At 63.5% G+C, this 27,588-nt stretch overlaps 2 protein-coding genes and 1 non-coding gene across 8 annotated transcripts; 2 read left to right on the top strand and 1 right to left on the bottom strand.

Moving 5' to 3' along the window:
- The first annotated feature begins 3,624 nt into the window (after window positions 1-3,624).
- On the top strand, window positions 3,625-9,018 carry RAB26 (RAB26, member RAS oncogene family). 4 transcript variants are annotated; one of them, XM_042972159.1, is made up of 9 exons: window positions 3,625-3,890; window positions 4,949-5,059; window positions 6,868-6,909; window positions 6,998-7,064; window positions 7,269-7,321; window positions 7,657-7,722; window positions 7,826-7,882; window positions 7,984-8,060; window positions 8,159-9,018. In XM_042972159.1, the coding sequence occupies exons 1-9, from the start codon at window positions 3,699-3,701 to the stop codon at window positions 8,259-8,261; spliced, it is 768 nt and encodes a 255-aa protein (XP_042828093.1). In that variant the 5' UTR covers window positions 3,625-3,698; the 3' UTR covers window positions 8,262-9,018. The 4 variants fall into 4 exon arrangements, with proteins under 4 accessions (XP_042828093.1, XP_042828095.1, XP_042828094.1 ...); XM_042972161.1 differs by having other exon boundaries at window positions 7,974-8,060; XM_042972160.1 differs by having other exon boundaries at window positions 7,971-8,060.
- Window positions 9,019-9,671: 653 nt separating this feature from the next.
- On the bottom strand, window positions 9,672-9,754 carry LOC122234797. The gene has a single exon (XR_006212748.1). It is a non-coding gene; the product is annotated as a small nucleolar RNA SNORD60 (small nucleolar RNA).
- Window positions 9,755-10,344: 590 nt separating this feature from the next.
- On the top strand, window positions 10,345-27,584 carry TRAF7 (TNF receptor associated factor 7). 3 transcript variants are annotated; one of them, XM_042971220.1, is made up of 22 exons: window positions 10,345-10,447; window positions 15,525-15,732; window positions 17,566-17,684; window positions 17,922-17,979; window positions 19,814-19,905; window positions 21,574-21,690; window positions 22,020-22,112; window positions 22,250-22,283; window positions 22,948-23,131; window positions 23,220-23,354; window positions 23,997-24,214; window positions 24,289-24,362; window positions 24,578-24,626; window positions 24,706-24,833; window positions 25,027-25,109; window positions 25,780-25,819; window positions 25,933-26,049; window positions 26,136-26,258; window positions 26,482-26,601; window positions 26,692-26,823; window positions 26,910-27,029; window positions 27,201-27,584. In XM_042971220.1, exons 3-22 carry the CDS (start codon window positions 17,604-17,606, stop codon window positions 27,213-27,215), a joined length of 2,013 nt encoding a protein of 670 aa, XP_042827154.1. In that variant the 5' UTR covers window positions 10,345-10,447; window positions 15,525-15,732; window positions 17,566-17,603; the 3' UTR covers window positions 27,216-27,584. The 3 variants fall into 3 exon arrangements, with proteins under 3 accessions (XP_042827154.1, XP_042827155.1, XP_042827153.1); XM_042971221.1 differs by lacking the exon at window positions 15,525-15,732 and having other exon boundaries at window positions 23,220-23,348; XM_042971219.1 differs by lacking the exon at window positions 15,525-15,732.
- Window positions 27,585-27,588: the final 4 nt, after the last annotated feature.

Raw genomic sequence — 27,588 nt, 5'->3', positions numbered from 1 at the left:
GCTGGAGGGAGGATCCGGGAGTGAGGCAGGAACATATCTGGGACTGCTCTCTCCCTTTGCTGAGACACAGATATGTGTCCACCCTCTCTGGCCAGCAGAACCAGCCCCCTGCGAGGAGGGTTAGGCCCACAGGCACCCTTCCTTCACTCCGCACTCTAGCTCACCCTCAGCACTCACCTCGGCGCCACACCCCGCCTCAGGGACCTGCCCTGGAGGCCCAGAGGTCTTCTTTGCAGGCCTGAAGATCCCAACAGTCTGGGCTTCCCCAAGTCCAGTCAAGGCCACCCTGCTGACCTTTCCCACCAAACTGGCCCCCTTCCTTCTCCTGGCTGGCAGCCTGTTCCAGTTCTCTATTGCTGTGGAACAAAAATCCCCCAAATGCAGTTTGGGCAGGGCTCAGTGGGGTCAGCTTATCCCTGCTCCGCATGGAACCCACCAGAACTAAGCGCCCGTTGCCAGGACAACTCCTATCCTCCACGGGCGGCAAGTGAGTTCCTTTCCACCCGGGATTCTTCACAAGGCTGCTTGGACTTTCTCACGGTATGTCAGCTGGGGCCCAAGAATGAGTGTTCCAGGAGAAGGGATGTAGGAGCTGCTAGTCTAGAAGGTCTGGGTCCAGAAACGGACACAGGGCCACTTCAGCCGTAGGTACTGGTCAGAGCAATCACAGACCCAAAGGCAGGAGACCGAAGCCTTCCCTCCTGATCGGGAGGGGTGGCAGAGAACTTGCCCCTTAGCGTACCTCAGCGCTATGCTGCCTCTGCCCCAGGTGCTGATTCCCCCCACCCTGGGTTCCTGCGACCCCTTTGCAACTCATCTCCCCATCTACAGGCGGCACCCTGCACCCCCTCCACTTTACCTCCTGTACTCCTGTAGCAAAGTCCTGTGTTGCTTTGCTCAGCAACTGTGCATGGCTCCCTACTTCTCGCTGAACAACTTCCAAGCCCTTAGGCTGAACTTTCACATTCACTTGTGAATCTAGCCCCCTCCTATGTTACCGATGAGATTTTCTCCAAGCATCCGGACACGACACTGTGGCCTCCTCTCCAAAAGCCCACCCACTGGCACTCTGAGCTTATATGTATTCACTCCTCTACCTGGCAAGTTTCTCTGTGTCCTCTCCTGCTGGACTCCTGTTCAACCTTCCGAGCCTGGAGCAAATGCCCCTCCTCCACAAGGCCCTGCTCTCACTACTCGGTAACACTAGTCCTGTCTCACTGCACACGGAGGTACCTTCTGCCTTAAATCTTTGCTGGCAATGACGTGTCCTCCTGAAGTGGGGCCCGTTTCTAACTCATATTTCTTTCACGAATTTAATAATAGTTTATTGAGGCCTGGAGCCAGCTGCCAGGAATGTGGCAGTGACCAAGACAAGCTGCTTCCTGTACCCAGAGAACTTCATTCCAGAGAATGAGACAGATGGCGAACAGAGGAACCAAGGGACATAATGATCAAAGATTAGGAGGACTGCTGGAAGGCAAGAGCGGCAGGAGGGATGCTGTGGTCCAGGGACCTCGAACTCTCTCTTCAAAACAAACCGGAGACCTGGGTTTTTACATATACATACTCTAATTCTAAAGGTTACAAGGTCAAGTCTTTCCCTTCTGCTGCTTTCAGCTTCCCGCCCCTCCTGGCTCCCCAGTCTCTCCGAAGTGCCTGCTACCTTCCCTCTTCCCCCATTAACATTAGCCCCATTAGCATTACCCCATTACCCCATTACCCCATTAGCATTAGCCCCACCCTCCACTCAGGCTGCCTTACCTACAGCCCCCACCCCTAGGGCACCCCAGACTCCTTTCTGGTCGCCCTGGATCCTGGGCTTAGTGGGCACTGGCTGAGACCCTGGGGCAGCTACCCTGAAGTTGGCCTCATGGAGGGTAGGTCACCTGGAATCCCCAGGGCCCCAGCAGTGGGAGCTCCACACTCCCACCCCAAATCCCACTGCCCACACATCTGCATTGGCCTGGAAGAAGAGGAGTGAGACAAGAGAGTAGGCCCTCAGAGGGCTTCCTCAGGCTTGTCTCCCGGCTCTGCCAGGGCCCTGAGGGATGGGTCTCCAGAGAATCCTGGGCCAACCCTGCCAAGGGGCAGTGTATGTTCTCTGGAGCCAAGAGTTAGGTACAAACCTCGGCTCTGTCACTTTCTAGCCTGGTGATTTTGGACAGCTCCCTTTCCGTCTCTGGGCCTCAGTTTTCCCATCTGAACATTGGGGATCATAGCACTACTCACTTCAGAGGATAGGTTTGAGGATAACTTGTGCCTGGCACACGGTGACACTCGGGAAAGGGCGATTTCCACAGCCTCTCCCGTGAAGGGCCTTGCCAGCCCCTCTTGGGAAATCACTCTGTTGTGTTGTCCCCGATCTCTGAGCCCTAGAGGCATCTTCTGTCCATTATAATTATTTGGGCTCTGGGACCTGCCAGCTGAGAGGGCTCAGGCCTCTGAAGGACCTAGGGTCCATGTGTCAGCTGTCACATCTTAGGGGACAGCCAGGCCAACCCTCCAGCTCCCAGAGCGGTATGGAGCAAAGGCTGATCCCCGAAGAAATGCCTTTCTGCCTACACCCGCTGCCCCCAAGCCCTAGGTGAGGGGCATGTTGGCTCACTGCTCCTGGGATTCCATGACTGTCTCAGCCTCATTCTCAAAACCCAGAGAATCTTGGGTGGAGACAGACAGTTCAGGCGGAGAGGAGGTGTCAGGCTCTGGAGGCAGGTCTGCCAGGGCCTAGCATAGGATTTGGACAGTCAGCACTTGGCCCCCTTGGGGCCAGAACCTGGCACCAGAAGGGCAAGGGGCTAGCCACATTCTGGGGGAGGAACCTCCTAGCCCCTTCTCCTCCCAGACCCCTGAGGGCAGAGCCCCAGGGAAAAGGCCCCTCAGAGGGCTTGCTACTGCCCTAAGGTGGATTTCCCTTTACCCAAGGGTCCCGAGGCTTCAGCCCAGCGGGCAGAAGCTGCGGGGGAGGGCGCCCTGCGGCTCTCAAGTGCTAGCTGTGTCCTGCCTCTGGTAACCAGCTGTCAGATGAGCCCAGAGCGCTGGGAGCCCCCCACCCCCGGTTTGTTTGCCTGCCCTAAGGGGAGAAGTGAGGGCGCAGCAGGCCAGGTGGCATCTCCGGCTGAGAAGGGACAGAAACCCAGGGTGTCCACCCCATGCAGTCCCACTGCCTCAGCGCCCCCTTCTCGGGCAATCCCCTCGTCCCAGGCCCAGAGGCCGTCCAGTGAGGGTCACTGGGCAAGGAGCAGGGCGGGGGGGGGGGGGGGGGGCGGTGTACAAGCGGGAAAACGACAGGATCCCGCCTCACCCAGACGCACCGCCTCACAGAGGTGGCCACGGAGTGAGGTCGCAGGGCCTGGGGCAGGGCGGGAGCTGCACGCACCGGACGGACGCGAGCCCACCCGGAGCACCTATAGGGCAGTGCCCGAGCCTCGTGACCCCGCCCCAGGGCGGCCGGCTCATTTGCATGCCTCCGCCCCAGCGCGGCCATTGGCGGCGGCGTGGGGAGGCCGGGCCTGAGTGGCTGCGGGCTGTGGGGCGCGGGGGCGGGGCTGCGGGGAGCCTGGCGCCCGCGATGCCGCCGCCGTCGCCGCCGCCGCCGCCGCGGGACGGGTTCGGGTCCGTGTCGCGCTCGGCGGGCGCGGGGAGCAGAGCGGCCCGGGGCGCGGCGGCTGCAGCGGGAGCTCCCTGAGCGCCCGCCCGCCATGTCCAGGAAGAAGACCCCCAAGAGGAAGGGGGCCAGCGGGCCCGCTGCCTCCGCGCTGCCTGCGGCCGACGGGTCCCGGCCGGCGCGCCCAGGGACTGCACGCCCCGGCCCCCAGGCGCGGCCCAACGGACCCCCGCAGCCCGGCCGGCCCTCGCTTGGCGGCGGCGACTTCTACGACGTCGCCTTCAAGGTGAGCCGGCCCCCGCCCCAGGCGAGCGCAGCAGGTGGCGCTCCGCCGGAGCCGAGCCGGGAGAGGTCGGGGAGGGGATGCAGGGCCCCGCGGACCCTCGGCGGGGAGCCCGCCGGAGCGGCATCCAGCAGCTGGCACGGTGCATGGCATACACACACAGCCTTCAGACCCGGATTTCAGATACCCAACAGCTGGCAAGGTCTGCCCCCTAACGCCACAGCTGGCAGGGCTGGACAAAGGTCCCAGACCTGGCAGGTGCTCCGTCCCGGGTCCCGAATGACACCGCCCCCGCCCCCGCCCCCGCGCGGGGCCCAGTCTCACCATTTCCCATATGCTGCCTTCCGCACCCCCAGGGTCTGTGGGGCTTCTGTTTTTGGAGGACGGGGGAGATTAAGAAGAGGTTTGCCAGTTGGGTAGGGAGCACTAGAGCCTTCTTCAGCCCTCGGCAGGAGCCTGTGAATCGTGGAGGGGTTGTCAGGACTGTCTTTGGGTTTGGAGCCTTGGGCAGCAGGCTGGGGGAGGGGAGGAGGGGGGAGACCTGACTGCCCCTCCTGCTCCACAGACCTGACCCAGGCCCCTCGTCACACCAAGATCTGACTCCCATGTGGCAAATTCCTCCAGAGTCTTACTGGGATGGGAAGAAGCCCCTGGCACAGAGACCCCTGCAGGCCTTTCAGAAGGTCTCCAGCTACCAATCCCCAGACTCGGCTCCCCACCAAGCCCCACATGCTTTCCTTCCAGATCAAGCATGATGTCCAGGGTCTGGGGGTGGGTTGGGTAGGACCCTGGATGGAGGCAGCTGCCCCCACTCCTCACTGGTTGAATTGGGCCACTGTTCAAGAGGGGACAGAACCTTCTGGAGGTGGGAGCCTGGAGGTCTAGGCTGGCAGCCACCATAGCTGCTATGTCTCCCCCAAGTCCTGCCGAACCTGTGAGCCTGAGACCGGTTCCTCCACTCCTGGCCGGGCCAGCGCAGGGAAGGCCAGACACCCTTCTGGGTGGGCCAGCACCTTGGTCCCCTCCGTCCCTAACACCTCTGACCCTCCTGTTCGCCCCAGGTCATGCTGGTGGGGGACTCAGGCGTGGGGAAGACCTGCTTACTCGTGCGCTTCAAGGACGGGGCTTTCCTGGCGGGGACCTTCATCTCCACTGTGGGCATCGACTTCCGGGTGAGAGTGGAAGCTCACGTCCTAAGCACTGAGCTGGCCCAGCCATGCCCTGGGCCCCTGACACCAGCTCACTGGGCTCTCACAACCCCCCTGGGCAGCTGGTTTCTCCGTTACCCCAGTGACAGCAACAGGCTCATAGGGTAGAGCTCGAGCTCCTGTGTGGACCACCCGGCTCTCAGGGCCCAGGTGGTTGAGGTGGGCTGCCTTACCCACCAAACTACACCTCCTGACCCCCTAAGGGTCCTGAAGACAGGTGAGGGCTGCATCTGACTGAAGCGGGGAGAGCACCCCTGTGCCTGGAGCTACCTTCTGTGCCTCAGGGTAGGTGGGCCGTGGTGCCTTCCCACCCCCCGGGTGATGGCTGAGAGAGGACACTCAAGGCCCATGTTCACTTGGAAGGCGAACATCACTGTCCTTCTGTACAGAGGTGCCAGGAAGCCTGCCAAAGGACCTAGGAAGACAGGTGGTGTGGAGCACGTACCCCCTCTGGGAGCAGGGGCGGGTCCCTGCCCTTGGGTGAGGAGGCTCACGGGAAGTGCTGCCGCCTGGCTGTTCCCCCCTCTTCGAGAGCCCCCTCCCAGGTTGCCCCCAGCGGGAGGGGTGTCCTGGGGTCTTCTGGGGGGAAGGGAGGTGCCCCTGGACTTCAACTCCCTCTCATTTCCCCCCACCTGGCACCTTTAGCAGCCTGTGGAGTCAGCAGGCGACGTTGAGGGCTGCGGCCTTAGGCCTGGAGGGTGGCAGCATTCCAGCCCCCACCTCGAGTCACCAGTCTAAATTCTTGCCTTGCCAAGGTGCTGGTGTGTTCTAGACAAATCCCAAATTTGCATTTTTTCTCACCCTTTAATTAGACCCAGTTGGTGGGAGGCTGGGAGGGAGGCCCATTCTGGGAACAGGAAAGGGGGCTCCTCCCAGTCTGGGGAGCCATGGGTTACCCTGCTTGAGGGTCCAGGTCCCCTCAAGTCTTCTGAGATGAAGTAAGGGTTCAGGTGCCGAAAGGGGGCAGCTCTGACCCTGGACAGATGGTCCTTGGCCTGTTTTGGGCCCATCTCCCCCCTTCTCACCTCCCTCTTGGCTCTGGGGCAGGTGGCGAGGGAGGTGAGGCTGTTCGGTTCACACCCCTGTTCAGAGTGCCAGTGAAGGCAGGGTGTCCTTCCCAGCCCCCCCCCCCCCCCCCCCCCCCCGCCTCAGCCCAGCAGATGGCTGTGCCATTGGTTCCCTGGAGACCCAGAAGCACCCTGACAGCAGGAGCTTGGGGAAGAGGGGGGCGGTGGTGTTCCAGCTGCCAGGGGCCCCCACCCCCACCACAGCAGATGGGAACCGTGGGGTTGGGTCTTTCCCTGCCACTAGCCCTGCACCGGGAAGGTCTGGCTAGGAATCTCTACCGGCCAGCAAACATTTAACGAGCACCCACTGTGTACCAGGCAGTTTCAGGCTCTGTGGTTACTGTGCTGGGACCCGCCCTCGGGGGGCTGCGGCTCTTAAACTAGGAAGCTGGCTATGGCTAGGCACAGGGGGGAAGTGGGCAGGCAGCCGGGCTGGGCTGGAGGGGAGCTGGCAGAGGGAAGGGAGTGGGGGGAGGCGGGAGCAACAGGACTCAGAGACTGACCAGGTGGGTGGTGTAAGTCACCTTCAAGGGCAGGGAGCTGGTGGAGCAGGTGCTGGGCCTCCAGGGTGGGAGTGGGCTACCAGGAGGGGCTCACCAGGGGGAGGTGCAGGAGGCGCGGTGAGGGGGGAAGCTGGGAGCTCCCCACCGGAGGGCAGCAGCGTTCTAGCTGTTGGTTGCTGGACCAGGCTGGTTGTTATTTCAGAACAAAGTTCTGGATGTGGATGGCATGAAGGTGAAGCTGCAGGTGAGTGGCGTGGGGAGCAGCGGGGGTCAGAGGGTCGAGGGCGGTGAGCACCCAGGAGGAACTGGCAGCCCTGTGCCTGTCACTCCAGATCTGGGACACAGCTGGCCAGGAGCGGTTCCGGAGCGTCACCCACGCCTACTACCGCGATGCTCATGGTGAGCTTGTGGGTGGGGGATGCCAGTCCCGGGGAGTCAGAGGCTGTGCCCTCGCGGGTGTCAGGTTTCCCTGGCTTCTGCACGGAGGAGGGTGCCCTGGGCAGGAGCATGGCAGGAAGTGTGGAGGCTGTGATGCGTGTGGGTGTGGGTGACAGGAAGCTGTGGTGGGCCCTGGAGGTGTCCTCACTCGTCCTCTGCCCCCAGCACTGCTGCTGCTCTATGATGTCACCAACAAGGCCTCCTTTGACAATATCCAGGTCAGTGGTTTCCTTCCTGGTGGTGGTGGCAGGAACAGGCCGTGATGGCATTAGGGTCCCAGGGGGCTAAGGACCCTACCGACTGCAGGGAGACGGCCCCTCTGGTGGCTCAGGTGGAGTGTGAGCTGAAGGGAGTCTGAGGACCTTCCAACTCTGTCAGTCCAACACCTTGGGTAAGGTGCTTGTCGAGGGTGCCTCAACAGGACCCAGGGACCTCGATTTCTGGGCCTTCCTATTAGCCAGAGCCCAACAGGCACCCCAAGCAGTGAGGCCTGGAGGGGCAAGGGGCGAGCAGAGTGCCAGCCTCCAGCCTGGTCTCAGCTCTTCCCCCACAGGCCTGGCTGACGGAGATCCAGGATTACGCCCAACAGGACGTGGTGCTCATGCTGCTGGGGAACAAGGTGGGCACCCCAGCCCATCCTCTCCACCGTGGCTCTGTATGGGGGCAGGGGTGGTAGGGTAAGCCCTGGGCCAGCTCTCACCAAGACCCACCCCCCATGCCAGGTGGACTCTGCCCAGGAGCGTGTGGTGAAAAGGGAGGATGGGGAGAAGTTGGCTAAGGTGAGCCGGGGTGGGGTGGGTGTCCGGGGAGCGTCCCTGGGGTTGCAGGGCCTGGGCTATCTCCACCAGGCTGCCACCTGGCTGGCAGCAGCTGTTTGCAGGAGTACGGGCTGCCCTTCATGGAGACCAGCGCCAAGACAGGCCTCAACGTAGACTTGGCCTTCACAGCCGTAGCAAAGTAAGTGCTGGTAGTCATCAGGAAGATCCTCCAGACCCCAGAGTCTGAATCTCTCTGTTGGTGGAGGAAGCCGTCCCATGGTCCCCTCTGCCCCACAGGGAGTTGAAGCAGCGCTCCATGAAGGTCCCCAGTGAGCCTCGCTTCCGGCTGCACGACTACATCAAGAGGGAGGGCCGAGGGGCCTCCTGCTGCAGACCCTGAACCTGACTGGGCACTGCCCCTGCACATCCTCTGGGAGGCCCCTGCAAGGCTGGACAGAGGGTCACCTGGCAGTCAACTCGAGGGCGGCCGTTTCTGGGACTCCCAGACAGAGCCTCGTCTTTCCCTAGAGCCTCAGTTCCAACAGGCTTCGCGGAGCCAGTGGGTCTGCAGCCCCTGACTCAGGGCCTTGCCCCCAAGGCCTTGATGGAGAAGCAACGGCTTCCCGTACAGGAGACACCCCATAATGTACAGCCCATGCGGGGAGCCTGGTCTTGCTGCCACGGCACTCTGCTGCCCTCTCCTGGACGCGCCCAGCTTCAAGGCTGGACCCCGGTGCCAGCACCACGTGTACAGTGCCTAACCCCTCAAAAGCCATGTCTTCAGCGGCACCCGCTGCCCAGGCAGGGAAAGGCCGGACTCCTGTCCGTGCCTGGGGCAGAGGGCTTCGCTGCACATCCAATCATGCATCTGTGCCCCAAGGACCAAAGCTGCCAGCCCACACACTCAGAGACTCTGGTTCAAACATCAGCAGGGTCTTCCTCTCGTGTTGCCTGGAGGACGCCAAGTTTGCGGCTTTCTAATACACGAACGGCATGTGGGAAATCAGAAACCGTCAGGGAAACTAGATCTGCCAGCCCAGCTGAGGCCTGTGCAGAGTGAGGTCAAGCCAGGAGGCTGGCAGTGTGCTCCAGCTCATAGGTCTTTAGGTTAAGAGTCTTTGTTTTCAGTCCTGGTGAATAAAGTTGTGTTTTCTGGACTGCCGGTCTCTTCTGTTACAAGAAATCCCCTTCTTGCGCCCTCGGCAAAGTACGGGTTGAAGACAACGCTAAGAGGGTAGTACCCTCAACTAGGGCTGCTGTCTAGGGAGCACGGGGAACCTAGGTGGTTGGGTGGTTCATGTCCACTTCCCTCTGCAAGACCCAACGAAACAGAAAACAGTGCTCTGTGGCCGGTGAGGAGGAAGAGTTCCTCACCTGCTTAAGACAAAGACCCCCGCTCCGCCCCGGGATTTCTGCTCTTACAGGCAAAAAACCGAGAAGGCATCCCAATAGTTGAAAGGTCACCGTGTGAACATCCATCTTTCTCTACCCTTTCCCAAGACTGCCACGGAACGAGCCAGTCCTCCCGCGGAGTCCTCTGGGGAGCAAACGCGTGCGAAAATAAAGACACTTGCGCTCCCATCAACTCACCACCTCTGCTTTATTGTTAAGCGCCGCAGATACGGACGTGGACTCCCGCCTTACCACCAGGCCCCGGGCTGACGTTCATTTACGTCCACGGTCTCCAACCACGTCACCGACCGCCCTAAAAGTCAGACACACAGAGCCGAAATGTAGACAGAAGCCCGCTACCCCGATTTTTTTGGAGATGTTTTCACACCGGCCCCTCCTGTCAAGGGGGCGCACCCTGAAGCCTCAGTCTTGCAAAATAATCAGACTGCACATGCAGTTTTCATACGAGGTGTCAGAAACGAAAGCAATTCATCACAGGCTCCAAGCTGCAGAGGGGAAACCAAGCCCGGCCCAGGCTTACCTGCGGAGAGAAGTCGGTCTGGAGTCGCACCTTCCCAACAGAAAGGGACGGGTGGGGGGGGCGGAGCAAGGAACGCTTACAACGCTGAAGACAGAGGCGGAGCCCCGGCGGAAGATGGCCCCGGAGGACCCCTCAGCCCCATTCGGGGCCCAGATCCTCCCCTAACGTGGACTCACAGCGTCCGCACAGACAAACGCCCACGGCCGCCACTGGATTCCCGAAAGAAAGCACGCGCGCGAGGCTGAAGCTTTTATAGAAAGTGCCCCACCTCTGCGATTGGGCAATCATGCCGGAAGTACTCGCCCCCGGTCTCTTGGACCAGACTCGCGAAGCTTCTCCCTTTAGCAGAGGCCTTGGAACTTAACTGTGAGCGACAGATGCACAGAACCAATCAGACTCCGATCTGCAACATAGAGTGATTCTGAAGCTGCCAATCCCGCCCCGCGACGTCGGAGCCGCCGGAATTCGTAGTTTCTGGAGAGCCGCGCGTGAGGCGGGGACCCAGGCATTGAGAGACGGGGAACTACAAGTCCCGGCGGGCGTAGCGCCTCAGCGCTTCCGGCTCGCGCGTCCGGTCTGTCTCCCGGCCAGCGGCCGCGGGGGCACGATGAAGCGGGAGGGTATCGCTGCCGCTCCCGGGCGGCCGCGGGCGGGTGAGTGTCCGCGCGGCGCGCCCGGCCCGGGGCTCGCGCCTCGGGGCCGCGCGGCAGGCGCTTCGGGGGCCGCGGAGGCGTCGGGCCTGGGGGGGCGGGGCCGACACGGGCCGGGGTCGGGGCGTCTGTCCGTCGCTTGCCCCATTGCCCCATTCTCCCCTTCTTTATTCATTCCTTCTTCTTGCGTTCGGTGAGCGCCGCCGGGGTCCCAGTTCTCGTAGGCTCTTCTGCAGCTTCTCTCAGCCCGGCCGCTGTTGACACTTCTCGCCGATCCTTCTCTGCTGTGCTTTGTAGGATGTTGAGTAGCATCCCTGGTCCCCACCCACTAGATGCCAGTAACCTCTCCCACCCCCACGTCTTGACAACCCAAAATGCCTGCAGACACCGCCAAACGTCTCCTGGGGGACAAAATCCTCCCCCAACCCCACACACCCCGGCTTGAGAACCGGCCATCTAGAGCGGGGAGGGATTGACAGTACACACAGAATCCTAAAGAGTTGTGATAGGTGCTGTGAGAGAAACAGGGCGCTGAGAAAGAGTACGGGGCGCTCTCGAGTGGCTTGGGGAGGGGGGAGGTGCCTACAGCAAGCAGCTTGTCTTGGGAAGTTGCTGGAAGAGCATGCCAGGCAGAGGGAGCAAGGTGTGCAAAGGCCCAGAGCAAGAAAGGGCTTGGTGCGCCAGTGAGTGCTGGCAGACGGGTGAGAGGCCTAGTCCACGGGGCCACACCAGAGTGCATGGTGGAGGGATTGTATTGTGCTTGCAAGGAAGGCTGTTGGAGGATTCGAGCACAGGAGAGCCAGCATCAGATCCAAGGCCGGTAAAGAGCCCCTGGTTGCGTGTAGAGGGGGTGGGAGACGAGGCTGTCTGGCTGTTCCGGCCTCGTTGCCTTGAACAAGTCCAGGGCATTCAGCTGGAGCCGAGGCTGCGATCGTGCTGGATCCCACCCTGCTTTGGCAGGACAGGGGTGGAGGGTAGGGCTGGGGATTCCACCCTGCTTTGCTGCCTCCCTTGCCTAGAGCTCCAAGCTGCCCAGACTGTTCACCCTTCTCCCCATCCCTCACACCCCTTCCCGTGCACACACAGGCCCCCTCTCCTGAGGGCTGCCCACCCCTTGGCCTTTGCCAAGCGTGTGACCTCCCTCTTCCTCATTCCTTCTCTTTGGGCCTCTCCCTTCCCACACCCCTTCCCCGCAAGCCTGTGCGGCAGGCAGGCACTACCTCTCTGTCATACATCCCTACTTGCATTGCTCTGGGCATTCACGTTTCTCCGGAATCCCTGGTCTCTGTGTGTCAAGGTTCCTGCATGTTATAGCTGCACTAGCCCCAGGAAGCCAGAAGCTCCCTCTCAGGGGAAGCAGGGATCCTGGCAACCTGGCTGAGGGAGGTAACCAGCTGGGAAGGAGGGGATGTCTTCCTTCCTGAGGGGTCCCTGTGGAGCAACCCCCACTGTGGCTGTGTGTCACACACAACATTTCTGGAGATGAATGGGAAAGATCACAGTCTGAGGTACTGACTTTGCTGGGACAGGAATCCACAGAAAAGGGTCTTTGGCAGCTCGAATGGGGCTTACTAATACTCCCGAGCCTCTGTCTACCTCTCCTACCAGGCCCCCTAGCTTCTCAAGGTCAGACTCACGTTCAGCCGTCACCACGTGCCCTCTCACCCTCACAGGGACTGGCATGCAGTGGGTGCGAACCTTGGCCGGCCGGCCAGCTGCAAAATAGGAGTTTGGGAAATGGGAGAGATGTGGTTGAAGGGCCTGACCTGTTTGGATGGCTCCAGGCGGCCTGGGCTCTGCGGTGTGGTGCTCCTCGGCACGGCTTGGTGTGTGGCTGGCTTTGGTGCACCATGGGCTCCTCGGTTTGCTGGCACAACAGGGCTTTGGTTGGCCGCGGCGTGACCCCTTGTGGGCTCTAAGTCCTGGGGTGGCCTCCCGGCCTCTACTCTTGACTCTCGAAGAGGGGCTGCTGTCGGTGGAGCCCTCACTGTTGCCCCGCCTCTCGCAGCTCCTTTCAGATGGGAGTACATCCACTCTGTTTAACGAGTGAGAAATCTGAGGCCCTGGAGGGCAAGCAGCTTGCCCAAAGTCACGCAGCTGTTACGTGGCAGAGGTGGGATTTGAACCCAGGTCTGAGTCCAGCATTTGTGGCCTGACCGTCGTGCTGTCCATAAGGAACACTTGGAGGGGTCAGTATAAGCACATAAGTGAAGTGTGCCAGCATATGCCCAGCCTTGGGAGGGGTCAGCAGGACATAACTTGCTCCGAACTTGGGTCCCCATTGGCCTGGCCTTGCTGTTGGGTCGGCTCCTAGGACTCTACCGGGCCATCTGGCTGGCTTATGCAGGAGGTACCCTCGTAGAGGGGCCCGAACCCCTCAGCTTTCAGTAGATGCCCCAGGGCGTCCCCGGTGTGCTGGCCCTTCCACAGAAGAAATTCGGTTGCTCCTTGGAGGGACATGGGGTCAGGTGGGGCAGAGGAGGGAGAAAGCGGTCCTGGAGTCCAGTGCTGAGGTCACATGGAGACCTGGTACTCGGCTATCCCCCGGGGAAGGAGCACCCTCACGGAAACCGGGACTGAAGGAATGTGCCAGAAAGACTGTAGTACCACAGCCTGGGCTGAAAGGGCATGGAATGGACAGTGGAGCGGGCTGGTGCATGTCTGCATGTCCAGGCCGGGCTCCCGGCTGGGACTTTGTGCACACTCCCCAAGCTTCTGTAGGGAACCAAGAAAGAGGAAGTCAGGGAGGCGGAAACAGCCAGGGCGGCCTGGAGGTGTAGCCCGGGCCCGAGGTGTCCCTGGGCTCTTGGGCAGAGGCCCAGGACCTGTCTCCACAAGTTTAGACTCACTGATTTTTTTTTTCTTAAGTTTGATTTATTTAAGTAATCTCTCCACCCTACGTGGGGCTCGAACTCTCGACCACAAGATCAAGAGTCGCGCGCCCTTCCAACTAAGCCAGCCGGCTGACCTTAGACTCACTGATTTAAGACAGCCTGGGACTTGCTTCCCCCTTGTGCCTCTGCAGCCTGGGTTGGCCCAGACGCTGAGTTGGAGGAAGGGTGTGGGCAGGTAAAAGGGGCCCCTACGGCTAGGTGCTCAGAGAGGAGGCCAAACACCACCTTTTTCCAGAATACTCTCTCCCTGCTCTGGATCTGGGCAGCCCCTTCCTCTGGGAAGCTCTCTAGGAGCCCCCCAGGCTGTGTCAGGTGTACACCTCCCTCCAGCAGAGGGACCCATGGGTGCTGGAGAGGCTGGGTGGGGAGTGCGAGGACACAGCCTTGGGGAGAGGAGGCCACAACGGGTGTCCAGTCTGGCAACCTTGAGGCCACCCTTTAGGAACTGTGGGCACAGAGGGAAGGATGGAAGGTGAGGGCAGAGTCCAGGGCTGGGTGCTCGGAGGGAAGGGAGGCCGGGCAGGCCTCAAACCTGGGCCTGCTGAGGTGCTTAGGGGGAGCCCTGACGTCACACCCTGCCTATCCGGGATGGAAAAGACGTGCTAAGGGGACATCAGGGAACTGCTGGGAGAGGTGTATATGGCTTTGCTATGGCAACCCAGCCTGTTTCCATAGGATTTGGCAGTCCTGCGTGGGCTTGGGCCAGGGGGCCAGCGGGGGCTGACCCAGGGGCTGGGTGGTCCGTGGGTGATACCAGGGGCTGCATCTGGAGCTCTGGCTGCAGTCTGGTGGCCACCCACAGCTCTGTGCCAGGCAGGGCTGAGGTGTCCTGGCCACCCATGCTCACCCTGGGGCAGTCACCACTAAATGTGGGCCTGATGGTGCTTCCAGGGCCAGCCTACCCCCATTGCTGGCTCAGCACATGCTGCTGAGGGGACCCCACCACGCCCACTCCTCGAAGGACCTGCTTCTGGCCATCCCACTGTCGTCCCCCCCCCCCCCCGCCCCCGTCCCACTCCAGCATTTTTAGCCTACACTACCCACTCTGCTGGCTGCCAGCCACAGGGACCACAGTGGGGGATCTTTGTCCCACATTCCCAAGGGTGAGGGCCTAGCAGACCCCATTGGCCTCCCTCCAGGGGGTGGGGTGGGGAGGGGTTCCCAAGGGAGCTGGCCTGCTCTCTGGTGTAGGCTGCCCAGAGAATGGGGCTGGTGGGGGGCTTTCCTGAAGAGGGGCTGGGGCATTATAGGTGGATCTTCGTTCCCTTGTCGGGCAAGGAGTGTGCCCCAGGGGCCCTTTGGACATGGACTTGGGTGGACAGAGATCCCTGGGCCTTGACCCTAGGCTCAAGCAGGGGAGCTGGTTTTGCACTGACCCCGGGCACCTTGGGTACCGCTCTCCCACCAGCCTCACCTGAAGCCCCATCTCCAGCAGGACCTGTGTGCGGTTTTTTCTCTTTAAGAGATACGGTCCTTGTGTCCCTCGCCTGGGCTCTGCGGAGGCACCTGGAGCAGGCAGGGTGGGGGGACTCGGCTGGGGAGGGAAGGGTAGCTGTGCCTGGCAGGCTCAGCCCGTAGCTTTTCCCAGTATGGGAGTGTCCAGTTGTCGAGCTGACAACTCCCTGTCCGCCTGCATACAGGCCTGGTGCGGGGTGGTGAGGAGGCCTACCCCTGGGGGGCGGGGGCATACCCCCCCCCCGGACAGCTGGGCCCAGCGGGGTGGGGGGCGTACGCAGCTGTGCTGTTGTTTCTGGGGTTTGGGCCCACAGAGCTGGGAGACACCGGCGAAGACTTATTGCAAAATGCAGCCCCTGGGGGAGCGGGGCTGAAGGCTCAGGGCATCTTGCTCAATTCCAGGATGCTTAGTTAGGGTAGGGTCTGATCGTTGTGATCTGGGGGTGCACAGCTGGGGGAGGCGGTGGCTGCAGCCCAGCAACCCCCCCCTCCCCCCGCCTCGGGTCCCTGGCTGGGAGTGCAGGCCAAACCATGTAAATGGGGAAGCAGTTACTTCCCTCCTTCCCTGGCTCCACTCTGCTCTCTGGCCAGTCTGTACATCCCCCCCCCCACCCCCCCCACCCCCCGCCCCCGGGTTGTGTGTCTGCCGGCCTGGCTGCTATTGGCTGTCAGGGGACTTTCCAGCCGATTTGCATGTTGCCCTGCGTGCCTTTCTGTTTACTTCACTTCAGAGTGAGGGAGAGCCAGACGCCTGCTCCCTCAGACTGAGCAGCAGGCACACAGGCCCCACGGGGGCTGGCGTGCTGGCCGCCGTCCTGGGGGGAGTCCCTGCTGGGGTCCCGGCTGCCTGGACCACGGGAGCCGCTCGCTGGAGCCAGCCGTTGGCCGCTGGGCCTCGGGAGCTTGCGGCAGAGGGAGCAGATGAATTGTAAAATCCAGGTCAGTGTGGGCCGGCTGCCTCCCCGTGACCCACCCCCAGCCTCCTCCTGGCACGCCCTGTGGCGCCCAGGCGGGAGCCGACCTTGGGTTTCCCAAAAGGTGAGTCCTGGAGCTCCTACGTCACCCCAGCCGGGGTGTCCTTGCTGCAAGCAGGGTGGCCCCAGGATTTCCTGCTTAGCGTGGAGACCAGCAGCGGCACTGGAGGTGGGGCTTCTGGACCCACTACAGCCACACCTCCACCAAGGGCCTGGTACTGCCCACTCTCGGGAGTCCCTGCCTCTCCCCCATGAGGACAAGCCACCGGAGAGCCTGGTCTGGGACTTGACAGCCAAGTCTCTTGAGTCACAGCAGGGGGAGTGATGGGCAGGAGGGGGAGGCTTTGGCCAACATCTTGGGGTCCCCCCATCCCCTGGTCTACCTGGACCCCCAGGGCGCTGAGAGCATCGGTGGCGGTGCCTTGTGGCAGGGCCAAGTGTGGGGACTGACAGCCACCGCACCGAGGCCCGAGTCTAGAAGACTGGGGGCGGGGGGGCGGTGGCATTGCAGGTGGTATTCAAAGGGGCAGGTGGGAGAGAAGATGGGGGAGCTGTGACAGCTCAGCAGCGCAGCATGGGAACACACGGCTCGGGAGCCAGCCCCTCCCCGTAGACCCCTAGGTTGGGTTGGAGGACCACCGAGTGGCTGTGGCGTGTGTGAGGCAGACACGGCCAAATGGCTCAGCAGCCCCTCCACCCGGAGCCCCCTCAGTTGTGGGGGGCCTTCACAGCGCAGGGTGGGCCCCAGCCTGCATGTGCCCTTGCGCCCCACGGGAGCGGGACGTGCCGGCCTCCCCGGGAGTTCCCGACACTCGTTCTGCTGGCCCGGTCTAGCAGCAGGTGATGAGCCCGCGCTGTGGCCTCCCAGGGGTCTCCTGGGGAGAGAGCTCACGTGTGCTCCTCCTCGCGGGGAGCCTGGCCTAAAGCTGGGGCCTCGCGGCTACAGCTGACTCCGGGCGGGAGATAGGGACCCTGCCGTGGACGCTGACCCCAGGAGGGCCCTGGGGAAGGTGGGCGTCGCCCTGGCAGTGGGGTGGCTTCCCCAGGCTATCCATGATCGGGGCTGCAGGCTGGTCCCCTTTCCTCTCTAATGGCCAGGCCCCTCGTCTTGGGTGGAGTGGGGTGGGGGGAGTAATTCTTGCAGCCCCAGGATGATACCCACTGTGCCTTCTCCCCGCCACCTCAGCCTGTGAGTCCTGAGTAGACAGTTGGACCTGCACAAGGTCTGGGATCAGGACTCTCATCTCCTCCCCCTGCCCCAAAGGGGCTTTATCTGCGTGATGAGGCTCTGAGAGGCTGGGCCCCAGGTACATCACCGACAGGTCGTCTGGGGTGTGGCCAGCGTCCTTCCATCCTGAGGACCGGGACTGTCCTCCCTGGTAGGAAGCAGGCACACGGCTTGATCCCGCCCCAGGTGCCACACCACAGCCCAGTCTTGGCTCCAGGGACACTTGCCCTCAGACCCAGAGGTTCGGGCAGAGCACAGTGGGGGCTTCCGCCTCTGGGGCGGAGCTGGTGGCGTTTCCAAAAGCCTGAGCCTTGAAGGAAGGTAAAGCTGAGTGCCAGCTGCCTGCCTGCCCCCAGGGCCTCCTCCCTTCCTTGGGCCTGTGCACACCTGGGATGGGAGGAGGGAAAGAGACTTTGCCCGCATGGACCCGCCCTTGTTGGCACTGGCGGTGGAGAGGCCAAAGTGTGCCTGGAGCGGACCAGCCAGAGCAGGCCTGGCCGCATGGGTCAGCGCCGGCCAATCTGACGAGTCCGGGCCACCGTCCCCACCACCGTTGTGCTCCCCCCTCAGGAGACGCTGCCCGTGGACCCTAGATGCCTCTCTAGAGCATGAGCTCGGGCAAGAGCGCCCGCTACAACCGCTTCTCCGGGGGGCCCGCCAACCTTCCCACTGCCGACGTCACCGCCGGGGTAAGCGGGAACCTCACGGGGAAGGGTCTCCCCCTCATGCTCACCTCGTGTGCCGGGGTCCCCGCAGAGCCTCCAGAGCAGTCCCCTCCCTACGTGGAGGGCCTGTGCCGCGTGTGTCTGCGTGAGCTCACGCGTGCACGTGACCATGGTGCTATGAAAGCGCGTCGGTGACCGTCCACGTGTGTGTACACATCCTCGCTGGGGGTCGATGCCAAGTCTCATCTGTTCTCTGTCCAGACCAGAATGGAAACGACCTTCGGGCCTGCCTTTTCGGCTGTCACCACCATCACAAAAGGTGAGCCAGCCTGTGAGCCCAGGCCAGGGCGGGTTGGGCAGAATCTGGGCGTCCCTTACTCCCACTGGGGTCTGCGGGCACGTCCTGGTGGGGCAGGAGGGGGCATCGGTGTCGGCCCTAGGCTGCCTGCCGCCCCCCGCCTCTGCTGCCGCATCCTTCTCCTCCCCCGCCCCAACCCCGGGCATCCCAACACCTCCGTCCCGGGGCCTCACCCGTTACCTCTGGGGAGGGCGGCCCCACCTTCCCTGTCCCTCGTCCTAGTGTCCTCTGGTTCATCCCCGCCCTGGGCTCCTAGCAGCCTCCGGGAGGTCGGGACTGGGGGCCACGCTGGACACGTGTAGGTGGTAAGAAGTGCTCGCGGTGTCCTTTCTCCAGACCGGTTCCAACCCCGGGGCCGTGTGTTCGAGGAGGTTGTGAGGGGCTAACAGCCCGGGGCACTACCTCCTTCCCTGAGTCGTGAGGGTGTGTTGCCTCTCTTGTCAGGGCTGGGGGTTCAGGGATGGACTTTGTTCCTTTGCCTTTTTGGTACTCTGCTCCTCGTAGGCGAAGCCGATTTTTAATTGCTTTTCCGGGGTTCCCTCTCGACGCACTCAGCCGTGAGGCCACAGGACCACTGTGCGCACGGCTCACACTGGCCCCTCTGCCCCAGGGTGGCTCAATCAGATGCTCCAAAAGTGCCCCTTTTCCTTCTTAGATGTTCCGTCCTGAGAATAAATAAACGTCTCCCCTAATACAAGCACCCAGGTCACTGTTCCTCAACGCCTCATTTACTCTTAGAAGCTGCAGGGGCCCCCGTCACGGTAGTCCCGTGCTCCTGGATCAGACAGTGATGGGAGTCTGTCTCCCTCTCGCCCTACCCAGCAACCCCATCGGTGGCAGGGATGGGTCAGGACTGGGTATGAACAGTCACCTCACCCGGCCCCTCTCACAGATGGGGAAACTGAGGCCCAGTGACAGGGGAGCTGCTTAAAGCCCGACTCATGAATCCATGCCTTTGGGGCTGGTTGTGATGTCTGGGTTTGGGTGGGCCTGAGGCCGGTGGGGCCACTCCAGGGCTTCTGGCTTCCCCATGGACTCCTGACCAACGCCTTCCCTGGAGTGGGCTGAGAAGGCCTGAGGGTGGTTCCAGGTTCTGGCCAGGGGAACAGCTGGGAGACAAGCAGACCCAAACAGTGGGCTGCCTGTCAGTCCCTACCACACACCGGCCCGGGGGCCTCAGGCCTCTGTCCCTGTCTCCTCCTCTGGGCACTGAGGACATCAGAGGACCCGCCCACTGGTAGGGTTACCTTGAGGGCCAAGCAAGATGACATCCCACCTTGTGCCAGGCACCCTCCAGATTAATCACTCAGATGTTGGGCTCTTGCCTCAGCTGGGCACAGGGCAGCCCCAGGGTCAGACCGCTGGCACCTTGTAGAGTCAGAGAGATGATCCCTCCACCCCACCTTCAGCCTGCCTTGGGAATGTGACTGTGACTGTCGGGGGCTCCGGAGCTCCAGGCACAGAGGATAGGCCCTGGAGACCACCTGAGCCGGGCTGGCCCCAGGCTGTGCCCTCCCTCCCCACCTGCCTGGCCCTGGAGGGGGCTGAGGATGCAGCCGGGTGGCTCCCAGCTGCCCACGAGCCCAGCCCCAGCCAAGTGGCCCTCAGATCAAGAAGGAGGACTCGGGAGAGGGTGGGGGGCAAGGAGACTTCCCAGAGGGGATTAGCCCCCTGTCCGGCCCAGCCCCTGTCCCCACCGGGCCCGTCCCTCCAGGGAGCCCACTTCCCGCCACGGGGGGCCAGCCGTGCCCCTCCAGATCACACTCGTGGCAACCCCACCCTCTCTTCTTGGCAGCCGATGGGACCAGCACGTACAAACAGCACCGCAGGACACCGTCTTCTTCTAGCACCCTCGCCTACTCACCGAGGGACGAGGAGGATAGCATGGTAGGTCTGTGCCATGGTCACTTCTCTCCCCACGGCCTCCGGCCATGCCGTCCTTCCCCAGGGCCAGGTCCCAGGGGTAGCTGAAGGGGAGTCTCCACCCCGAGGCACGCCCTGAGCTCCGGTCTGCGGGCTACAGTGGGTTGGTGAGACAGAGGGCCGGTATGTCGACGTCGTGAGGCCTAAGCGCCCGTGGCAGGACTTTGTGGAGGAGGAAGGAGCCGTGGGGCCGGAGGGTGCAGAGCCTGCGAGCTGGGGCGAAGCGCATTCAGCTCTGTCTTGAAGGCCATGGGAGCCACAGAAGGTTCAGGCGTGTGGGTAACGGATCACATTTCCGCTTTTAAAGTTGTCTGCTATTGAGTAGAGGATTGGAGGGTGGGCTGGTGGGTGGAGGCGGGACCCCTGAGCAGGTGGCTGGAAGCAGGGCGGCCGGAGCTGGGGGATAATAACGGGCCTGCGAGGGCTGTGTTGACAGGGAGAGCCAGAGAACCTCCTGCCGCTGGCTCTGTGGAGTGAGGAAGGGGCTGGGGTGGAGTCGAGGCTGGCTGCCAGTGCCCAGGCTGTGTGGCCAGGGTCACAGCGGCTGTCCCCTGCCTGCCTGGCCACTGGACCGTGTCGCTGGGCTCTGGGCCTGTCAGAAGCAAGGAGCTGCCCTGGCCGAGGAGGTGGCTCGGGCCCTCCTGCCGCTCACCTCTGCAGAGCCTCGCTTTCTGCTTCCCCTCGTGGATTCTCGGGATTCTCGCCAGTGTGGTGGCCCCACGGACTCCAGCTGGTTCTCCTGTCCTCCCAGCCTCCAGGACCCGAGTCTTCTCATGCCGGGCTGCTAGGCCTTCGTTTCCTATTTAATACTGAGGGAAACAGTGTTTTTTTAATTACTTGAATGCGCTGTGTGCCAGGCGCTACACTAGGCCTTCTCTAAGCACAAAGCAGGCACCTTGCACCCCACTCCCTGGCTCCGCCTGCCTCGGCCTCCATGACCTCTGACTCACCCATGGCTGCCCGGGAGGGGATTTTCCCCAGAGTGGCCGGGACCAGGAGGAAGCCCGTGGGCTGGGTGGGGAGCAGTGGCTCTTACAGGATCTTTACTGGGGGTTTCTAGGCCAAGGCGGGGGGGGAGGGGACGGTTTCCCCACCCAGGCTCCCCCAGATCCCCATCTTCCGTGACTCAGGCAGAGGCAGGCACCCATGGCTCTTCCTCCCTCTGAGGATCTTGGCCAGGGTTCAGTGGGGAGGTCCCTGCCTTCCCTGGGAGCCTCAGTGGCCCGGCCCCGTGTCCCCAGCCAGGGAAGCCAGACGGGCAGCCAAACCCAAGGGGATGTGGAGCCCCCAGCCTCTGCCGGCCTTCCCTTCCTCTGGCAGTCCGGGCGTGGAGGCCGGCCCGGGACTGGCTGATGGAGGTGCCCTGTGTGCAGCCCGCATTCCCTCACGGGAAGCAGGAAGCAGGCCAGGCGAGCGTGTCCTTCTGGAATTGAATAGCAGGAAGCGTCTCCATTTACACAAAGAAAGCTGGCAGACGGGAGCGGGTGGCCCAGCCACAGGGCCGGGACCGCTGGGCCGGCGGGGGGCCCGGGCGCCCCATCGGCTCCCTGGGCACAGGCGGCGGCTCTGCGGGCTGAGGGGGCCCCGGCCTCCCCACCGGCTGACGGGCCCGCCTGTCCCTGTGCGCCGCAGCCCCCCATCAGCACCCCACGCCGCTCCGACTCGGCCATCTCCGTCCGCTCCCTGCACTCGGAGTCCAGCATGTCCCTGCGCTCCACGTTCTCGCTGCCCGAGGAGGAGGAGGAGCCGGTAGGTGTGTCCGCCCAGCAGGCGGCCCCTCGAGGGGCGGAAGGTCTGGCCTACGCGCCCCCCCCCCCCTCCCGTGGGCTGCCCGGGGTCCAGCTTCGGGAAGTGAGGGCGGCGCCCGAGTGGGGTCTTCGAGTCTCCATCACCGCTAGAGAAGCAGGTGCGCACGGCCAAGGGCGCGGCTGGAGGGGTCCTCCCTGCTTCGGTCCCCTCACGCTCAGGCCCGGCCCCGGGCCTCCGCCGCAGGCCCTTCTCGGCCGCTACCCGCCCCCGCCCCCCACCGCCGTCTGCGCCCCGGCGGCCCCCCCTCACCCTGCCCTGCCCGGTTCCAGGAGCCCCTGGTGTTTGCTGAGCAGCCGTCGGTGAAGCTGTGCTGCCAGCTGTGCTGCAGCGTGTTCAAGGACCCCGTGATCACCACGTGCGGGGTGAGGCCACCCCTCCCTTCCTGACACGTGCGCCACCACGGGGCCCGGCGTGGCCGCCCCGGGGCTGCCCTCTTCGGTGGGCACGGGGTGGGGGCGGCTCTGTGTCCATGCCCCAAGCCCACCCGTTGTCTCCACAGCACACTTTCTGCCGAAGATGCGCCTTGAAGTCAGGTAGGGCCCCCCTTCCCCAGACCCAGGTCCAGCTGACCTCATTACCCCGCTTGGGAAGGGTCCCTCCGGAGAGGTCCCAGCCCAGGCCCAGCACTGATCATGCCCTCGGCACATGGTGGCTTCTCCCTCGCCCTGCCCCCAGCGCCTCTGCCACGGGGCGCTCAGGCCGGGCTCCGGACCTTGATGGGCGAAGCGGTGAGACCCGCATCTCGGGCCTCCTGGCCTCAGCACCAGCTGTTTCCAGCAAGAGTGCCTTGGCCATCAGGGCCCCCCGCCTCACCCTCTCAGTCCTGGGCACCTGGGCCCCTGGGCCCGGGGCTAGTTCGTCTCCAGGCTCTGCCCCAGGTCCCTCTGCCCTGTTCCCAGACTCTTGAGTCAGCTCAGAGGCCTCTGGTCCCTCCTACTCACCCAGTGGTCACCCTTGGTGGCCCAGCTGTGCCCCCATCCAGATTCGGGCATGGCAGTGGGACAGGTAGATGGGTGCATCAGGGCCCAGACAGAGGCTCGGTGCGGCCAGCCTGAGGAGCCCGTTCCGGGCCTGCCACACTGGGACTTACCAGGGAACAGCCCGCCCCCAGCGCAGCCTGGTCGCAGCACTCAGAGCAGAGCTGCCGGGGCAGGGACAGCCAGGTGGACGGTGAGGTCAGCACGCCCTCCCCTCCAGAGAAGTGCCCCGTGGACCACGCCAAGCTGACGGTGGTGGTGAACAACATCGCGGTGGCCGAGCAGATCGGGGAGCTGTTCATCCACTGCAGGCACGGCTGCCGGGCAGCGGGGGCCGGGAAGCCTGCCGTCTTTGAGGTGGATCCCCGAGGGTGCCCCTTCACCATCAAGCTCAGCGCTCGGAAGTAAGTGCTGTCCTCGGCCCCCGCCCCCCACCCCTCCCAGGGGTGCTGAGAGCCGGTGCCTCTGGGGACTGACGCCTGCCTCCCAAAGGGACCACGAGGGCAGCTGTGACTACAGGCCTGTGCGGTGCCCCAACAACCCCAGCTGCCCGCCCCTCCTCAAGATGAACCTGGAGGCCCACCTCAAGGAGTGTGAGCACATCAAGTGTCCCCACTCCAAGTACGGGTGAGTGGGCGGGGGTGGGCATGTGGGCTGCCCCCGGCCAGTGGGCGGGCAGGGCGGGGGCGGCGGGGCCTCCGGGCTGGCATTCACAGTCCCTCCTTCAGCGAACCCTTGTTGAGATCTGCTTGTGTGCTGGGCGCTGGGGAGACAGCCAGGGTCCTGGGGAGACGGACCTTAGCGGGAGCCTCACCGTCGGCTATGTAATCACAAACTGAGGTACAGGTGCCGTGAAGGAGAGGCCTGAGCCCCACAGGAACGCAGAGGGGTCGGAGTGGTCGGCGAGCTGGGAGGTCAGGGAAGGGGGGTTCCCCGAGAACTGATGCATGTGTGGGTGTGAGCCACAGACTAGCATGAGGGCTTCGGGCGGCTGGACCATCATGAGTGGGGTAGAGAGCAGGGGGCGGTGGGAGGGGGGGAAGAGGCAGGAGCCGGGAGGCTGTCGAAGGGTGCGGAAGAGCCCTTAAGGAGCTTTGGGAGCAGAAGGACTAGATTTCCTCCCAAAGTGGCCTGATGGGTGCTGAGTGGGAGCAGGATGGACGGGTGGGCAGCAGGTGGGAGGTGTGGGGAGGCGTGGGGGGGGTGGCGGGCAGGGGCAGTGCCCCACTGGGCAGGCAGGTGGGCAGGGCAGCCATCCTGTGTCTCCAGGTGCACATTCATCGGGAACCAGGACACGTATGAGACACACCTGGAGACCTGCCGCTTCGAGGGCCTGAAGGAGTTCCTGCAGCAGACGGACGACCGCTTCCACGAGATGCATGTGGCGCTGGCCCAGAAGGACCAGGAGATCGCCTTCCTGCGCTCCATGCTGGGCAAGCTCTCGGAGAAGATTGACCAGCTGGAGAAGAGCCTGGAGCTCAAGTTCGGTGAGGGCGCGGCCCAGAAGGCAGGGGTGTGGCCTCTCCTCGCGGTCCCTGACACCCTCTTCCTTGCCACTCAGACGTCCTGGACGAAAACCAGAGCAAGCTCAGCGAGGACCTCATGGAGTTCCGGAGGGATGCGTCCATGTTGAACGTGAGCGGGAGGGGGCCACGTGCGAGGTGGGGGGGTGGGGGGGTGGGGACGCAGGACCGGCCCTCGGCCTAGGCCCCAACAGGAGGCTTGCCCCCCTCCCCGCCACCCCGCTGTCAGGGTTCAGTGTCTGTGCTGGGGGAGGCGGCTGCTGCCGCGTGGGGGCAGGGGGACCGCGGACCCACAGCCAGCATGCCCTCTATTCTTGGTCTTGGCAGGATGAGCTGTCCCACATCAACGCGCGGCTGAACACAGGCATCCTCGGATGTGAGTACGGGCCTGCCGCTGCCCCCTCTGCTGCCCCTGGGCGCCCCCGGGCCCTCACCAGCTCCTCCCGTCTCCGCAGCCTATGACCCACAACAGATCTTCAAGTGCAAAGGAACCTTTGTGGGCCACCAGGGCCCCGTCTGGTGTCTGTGTGTCTACTCCATGGGGGACCTGCTCTTCAGTGGCTCCTCTGACAAGACCATCAAGGTGAGTGGGGTCTTGCCCAGGGAGGTGGTCTACAGCCTGGTGGCGGCAGGGGGCGGGGGGGCAATGGGCACTGTCTGCCAAGCTGTGCCAGCTCTGGCCTGCCTGCGCCCACCTTCCCTCCACATTCCCACCATGCTGCCCCCTGGCGTTGGGCTGACCCTCCTGGGACCCAGCCTGACCGTGGCCTCTGCAGGTGTGGGATACGTGTACCACCTACAAGTGCCAGAAGACGCTAGAAGGCCACGACGGCATTGTGCTGGCGCTCTGTATCCAGGGGTGAGTGCGGGCATGCATGGTACCCACGTGGAGCCGGGGACGGGAGACGCCCTGCTCCCCCCACGGGCCACATGTGTCCTCAGCTGGCTGTGTCTACCTCTCCTGCGGGGCACCCTCATCCTTGAGCAGGGCTGGATGGCTGAGTGGTGGCACGCAGGCCCCCACGTTCACAGTGTGTGGCCCCGGAGCTGGGGCGCCTCGGGGAGGTAGGAACTCAGCCGTCGCTCGGCTGGCCTGTAGCCAGAGCCTCAGGCACAGCTTGTGGACAGGACCACAGAGTAGCCTGCCCAGCTCCCCCCTCGCCCGAGAAGGGTAGCCCCTCTCGACCTTCTCTCCTGTCTCGTGTCATGGGACTTCATGTTGTGGGCAGGAGAGGGAGAGACGTGCGTTCCCGGAAAGCAGCAGCTTGGCCGTCGGCAGCGCTAACAGGGGTAGTTACCTCACAGCTTGCTGTCGGACGCTTGCCAGGCAGGCGGCGGGGTCAGGCTTCTACCCCCAAGGTTCCCTCGCCGGAACAGGAAGACGGAGGGCTCGGGGCAGCAGGAGGAACCCGGCCGAGCTGCCGGTTCCTGGTGGCTTCCCGGTGGCTGGTGCTCCCTTGGCCTGGCGAGGCCACACCAGCGAGGACGGTGGCTTCTCCTGCCCTGACCCCTTGGCTCCGCTCCCCCAGGTGCAAGCTCTACAGCGGCTCAGCGGACTGCACCATCATCGTGAGTGGGGCCGCGGCAGGTGGGTGGGAGGGGCCTGGGCCGCACCGGCTTCCGGGGGCCCCAGGCCCGCTGCGCCACCACGACCCGAGGCTTCCTGTCGTCCTTCCCGCCAGGTGTGGGACATCCAGAACCTGCAGAAGGTGAACACGATCCGGGCCCACGACAACCCCGTGTGCACGCTGGTCTCCTCACACAACATGCTCTTCAGCGGCTCCCTGAAGGCCATCAAGGTCAGGCTGGCCTCGCGTGTGCACACGTGGGGCGGCGGGCTACCGGACCCCCGCGCCCCAGCCTGCATCCGTGGCCGTCCCCACAGGTCTGGGATATCGTGGGCACTGAACTGAAGCTGAAGAAGGAGCTCACGGGCCTCAACCACTGGGTGCGGGCGCTGGTGGCTGCCCAGAGCTACCTGTACAGCGGCTCCTACCAGACAATCAAGGTGCGTCCGCACGCGCTTCGCGTGGGAAGACCCCTCACTAGGCTAGACCCCCGGGCCGGCACTGCCCAGGCCAGCCCCGGGGGCTCCGTCTGCCCTGCCCCCATGCCGCCGGGTTGGGGAGACCCTCACACACATCCTGGGTGACGAGCGGGCTGCTTAGCGTCCAGAGGCCCTGAGGGGAAGGTGTCGGGCCTGGGACCGACGGGCTCGAGCTTGTCCGTAGATCTGGGACATCCGGACCCTCGACTGCATCCACGTCCTGCAGACATCTGGCGGCAGCGTCTACTCTATCGCTGTGACGAATCACCACATTGTCTGTGGCACCTACGAGAACCTCATCCACGTAAGGCGGGCACCTAGGGGCAGGGCCTGCTTCCGGGGCGCTGTCCTCTCCGGAGCCCGTGGCTCTGACCTGCCTGGGCCATTCCTTCAGGTGTGGGACATTGAGTCCAAGGAGCAGGTGCGGACCCTGACAGGCCACGTTGGCACTGTGTATGCCCTGGCGGTCATCTCAACGCCAGACCAGACCAAAGTCTTCAGCGCGTCCTATGACCGGTCTCTCAGGGTGCGTGCGGACCTAGTGATGGTGGGAGGTTCACGGTGGGCGGTTGGGCCCAGGTGGGCAGGCCCTCATGTCCCGTGTGCCCCCAGGTCTGGAGCATGGACAACATGATCTGCACGCAGACCCTGCTGCGTCACCAGGGCAGTGTGACCGCACTGGCCGTGTCCCGGGGCCGGCTCTTCTCGGGAGCTGTGGACAGCACTGTGAAGGTCAGTGCCTCGGCTCAGGCCTTCCAAAGGGGCTGCGTGTGTGGAGCAGGGGGCGGGGGGCGAGGAGCTAGAAGCCTTGGGTCGGTGGCACCGGAGGGCAGGTGTGGATGGCAGGTGGTGTTGGGGCGGCGTGGCCGGAGGGGCAGCTGAAACAGAGCCCTTCCTCTGCAGGTTTGGACTTGCTAACAGAATCCAGACCAGTCTTGGCTTCCTCTGGGACCTCCCTAGGCCTGTCCCAACCGGGCTGGCCACATGACGGGTCTCAAGGGGCGCTCACTGCCTGCCCTGCGGGGACAGACCGACAGGTTCACCTGGCCAGGCAGTGCCCTCCCCACCCTGTGCCCGGCGAGCCTCCCTCTGCTTGGTCCTGTGATCGTCGCCGCCAAGACAGTGCCCAGCCCCTCCCGCTGGGTGCCAGGTACGATGCTCGCCCGGCCCACCCTCCATCCCTGCCCCAGATGGACTGTGGGCCTTTTTACTCACCTTTTCTACTGTTTTTAGACTGTATATAGATTTGATTACTTCTTGATTGAAATAAAAGCTGCACAGACTGTGGCTG

Source organism: Panthera tigris, chromosome E3 (assembly GCF_018350195.1).
Source record: "Panthera tigris isolate Pti1 chromosome E3, P.tigris_Pti1_mat1.1, whole genome shotgun sequence".
NCBI classification, from domain to species: Eukaryota; Metazoa; Chordata; class Mammalia; order Carnivora; family Felidae; genus Panthera; species Panthera tigris.
Note: the sequence above shows the minus strand (reverse complement) of the source record. Positions and strands in the feature narration are given on the sequence as shown.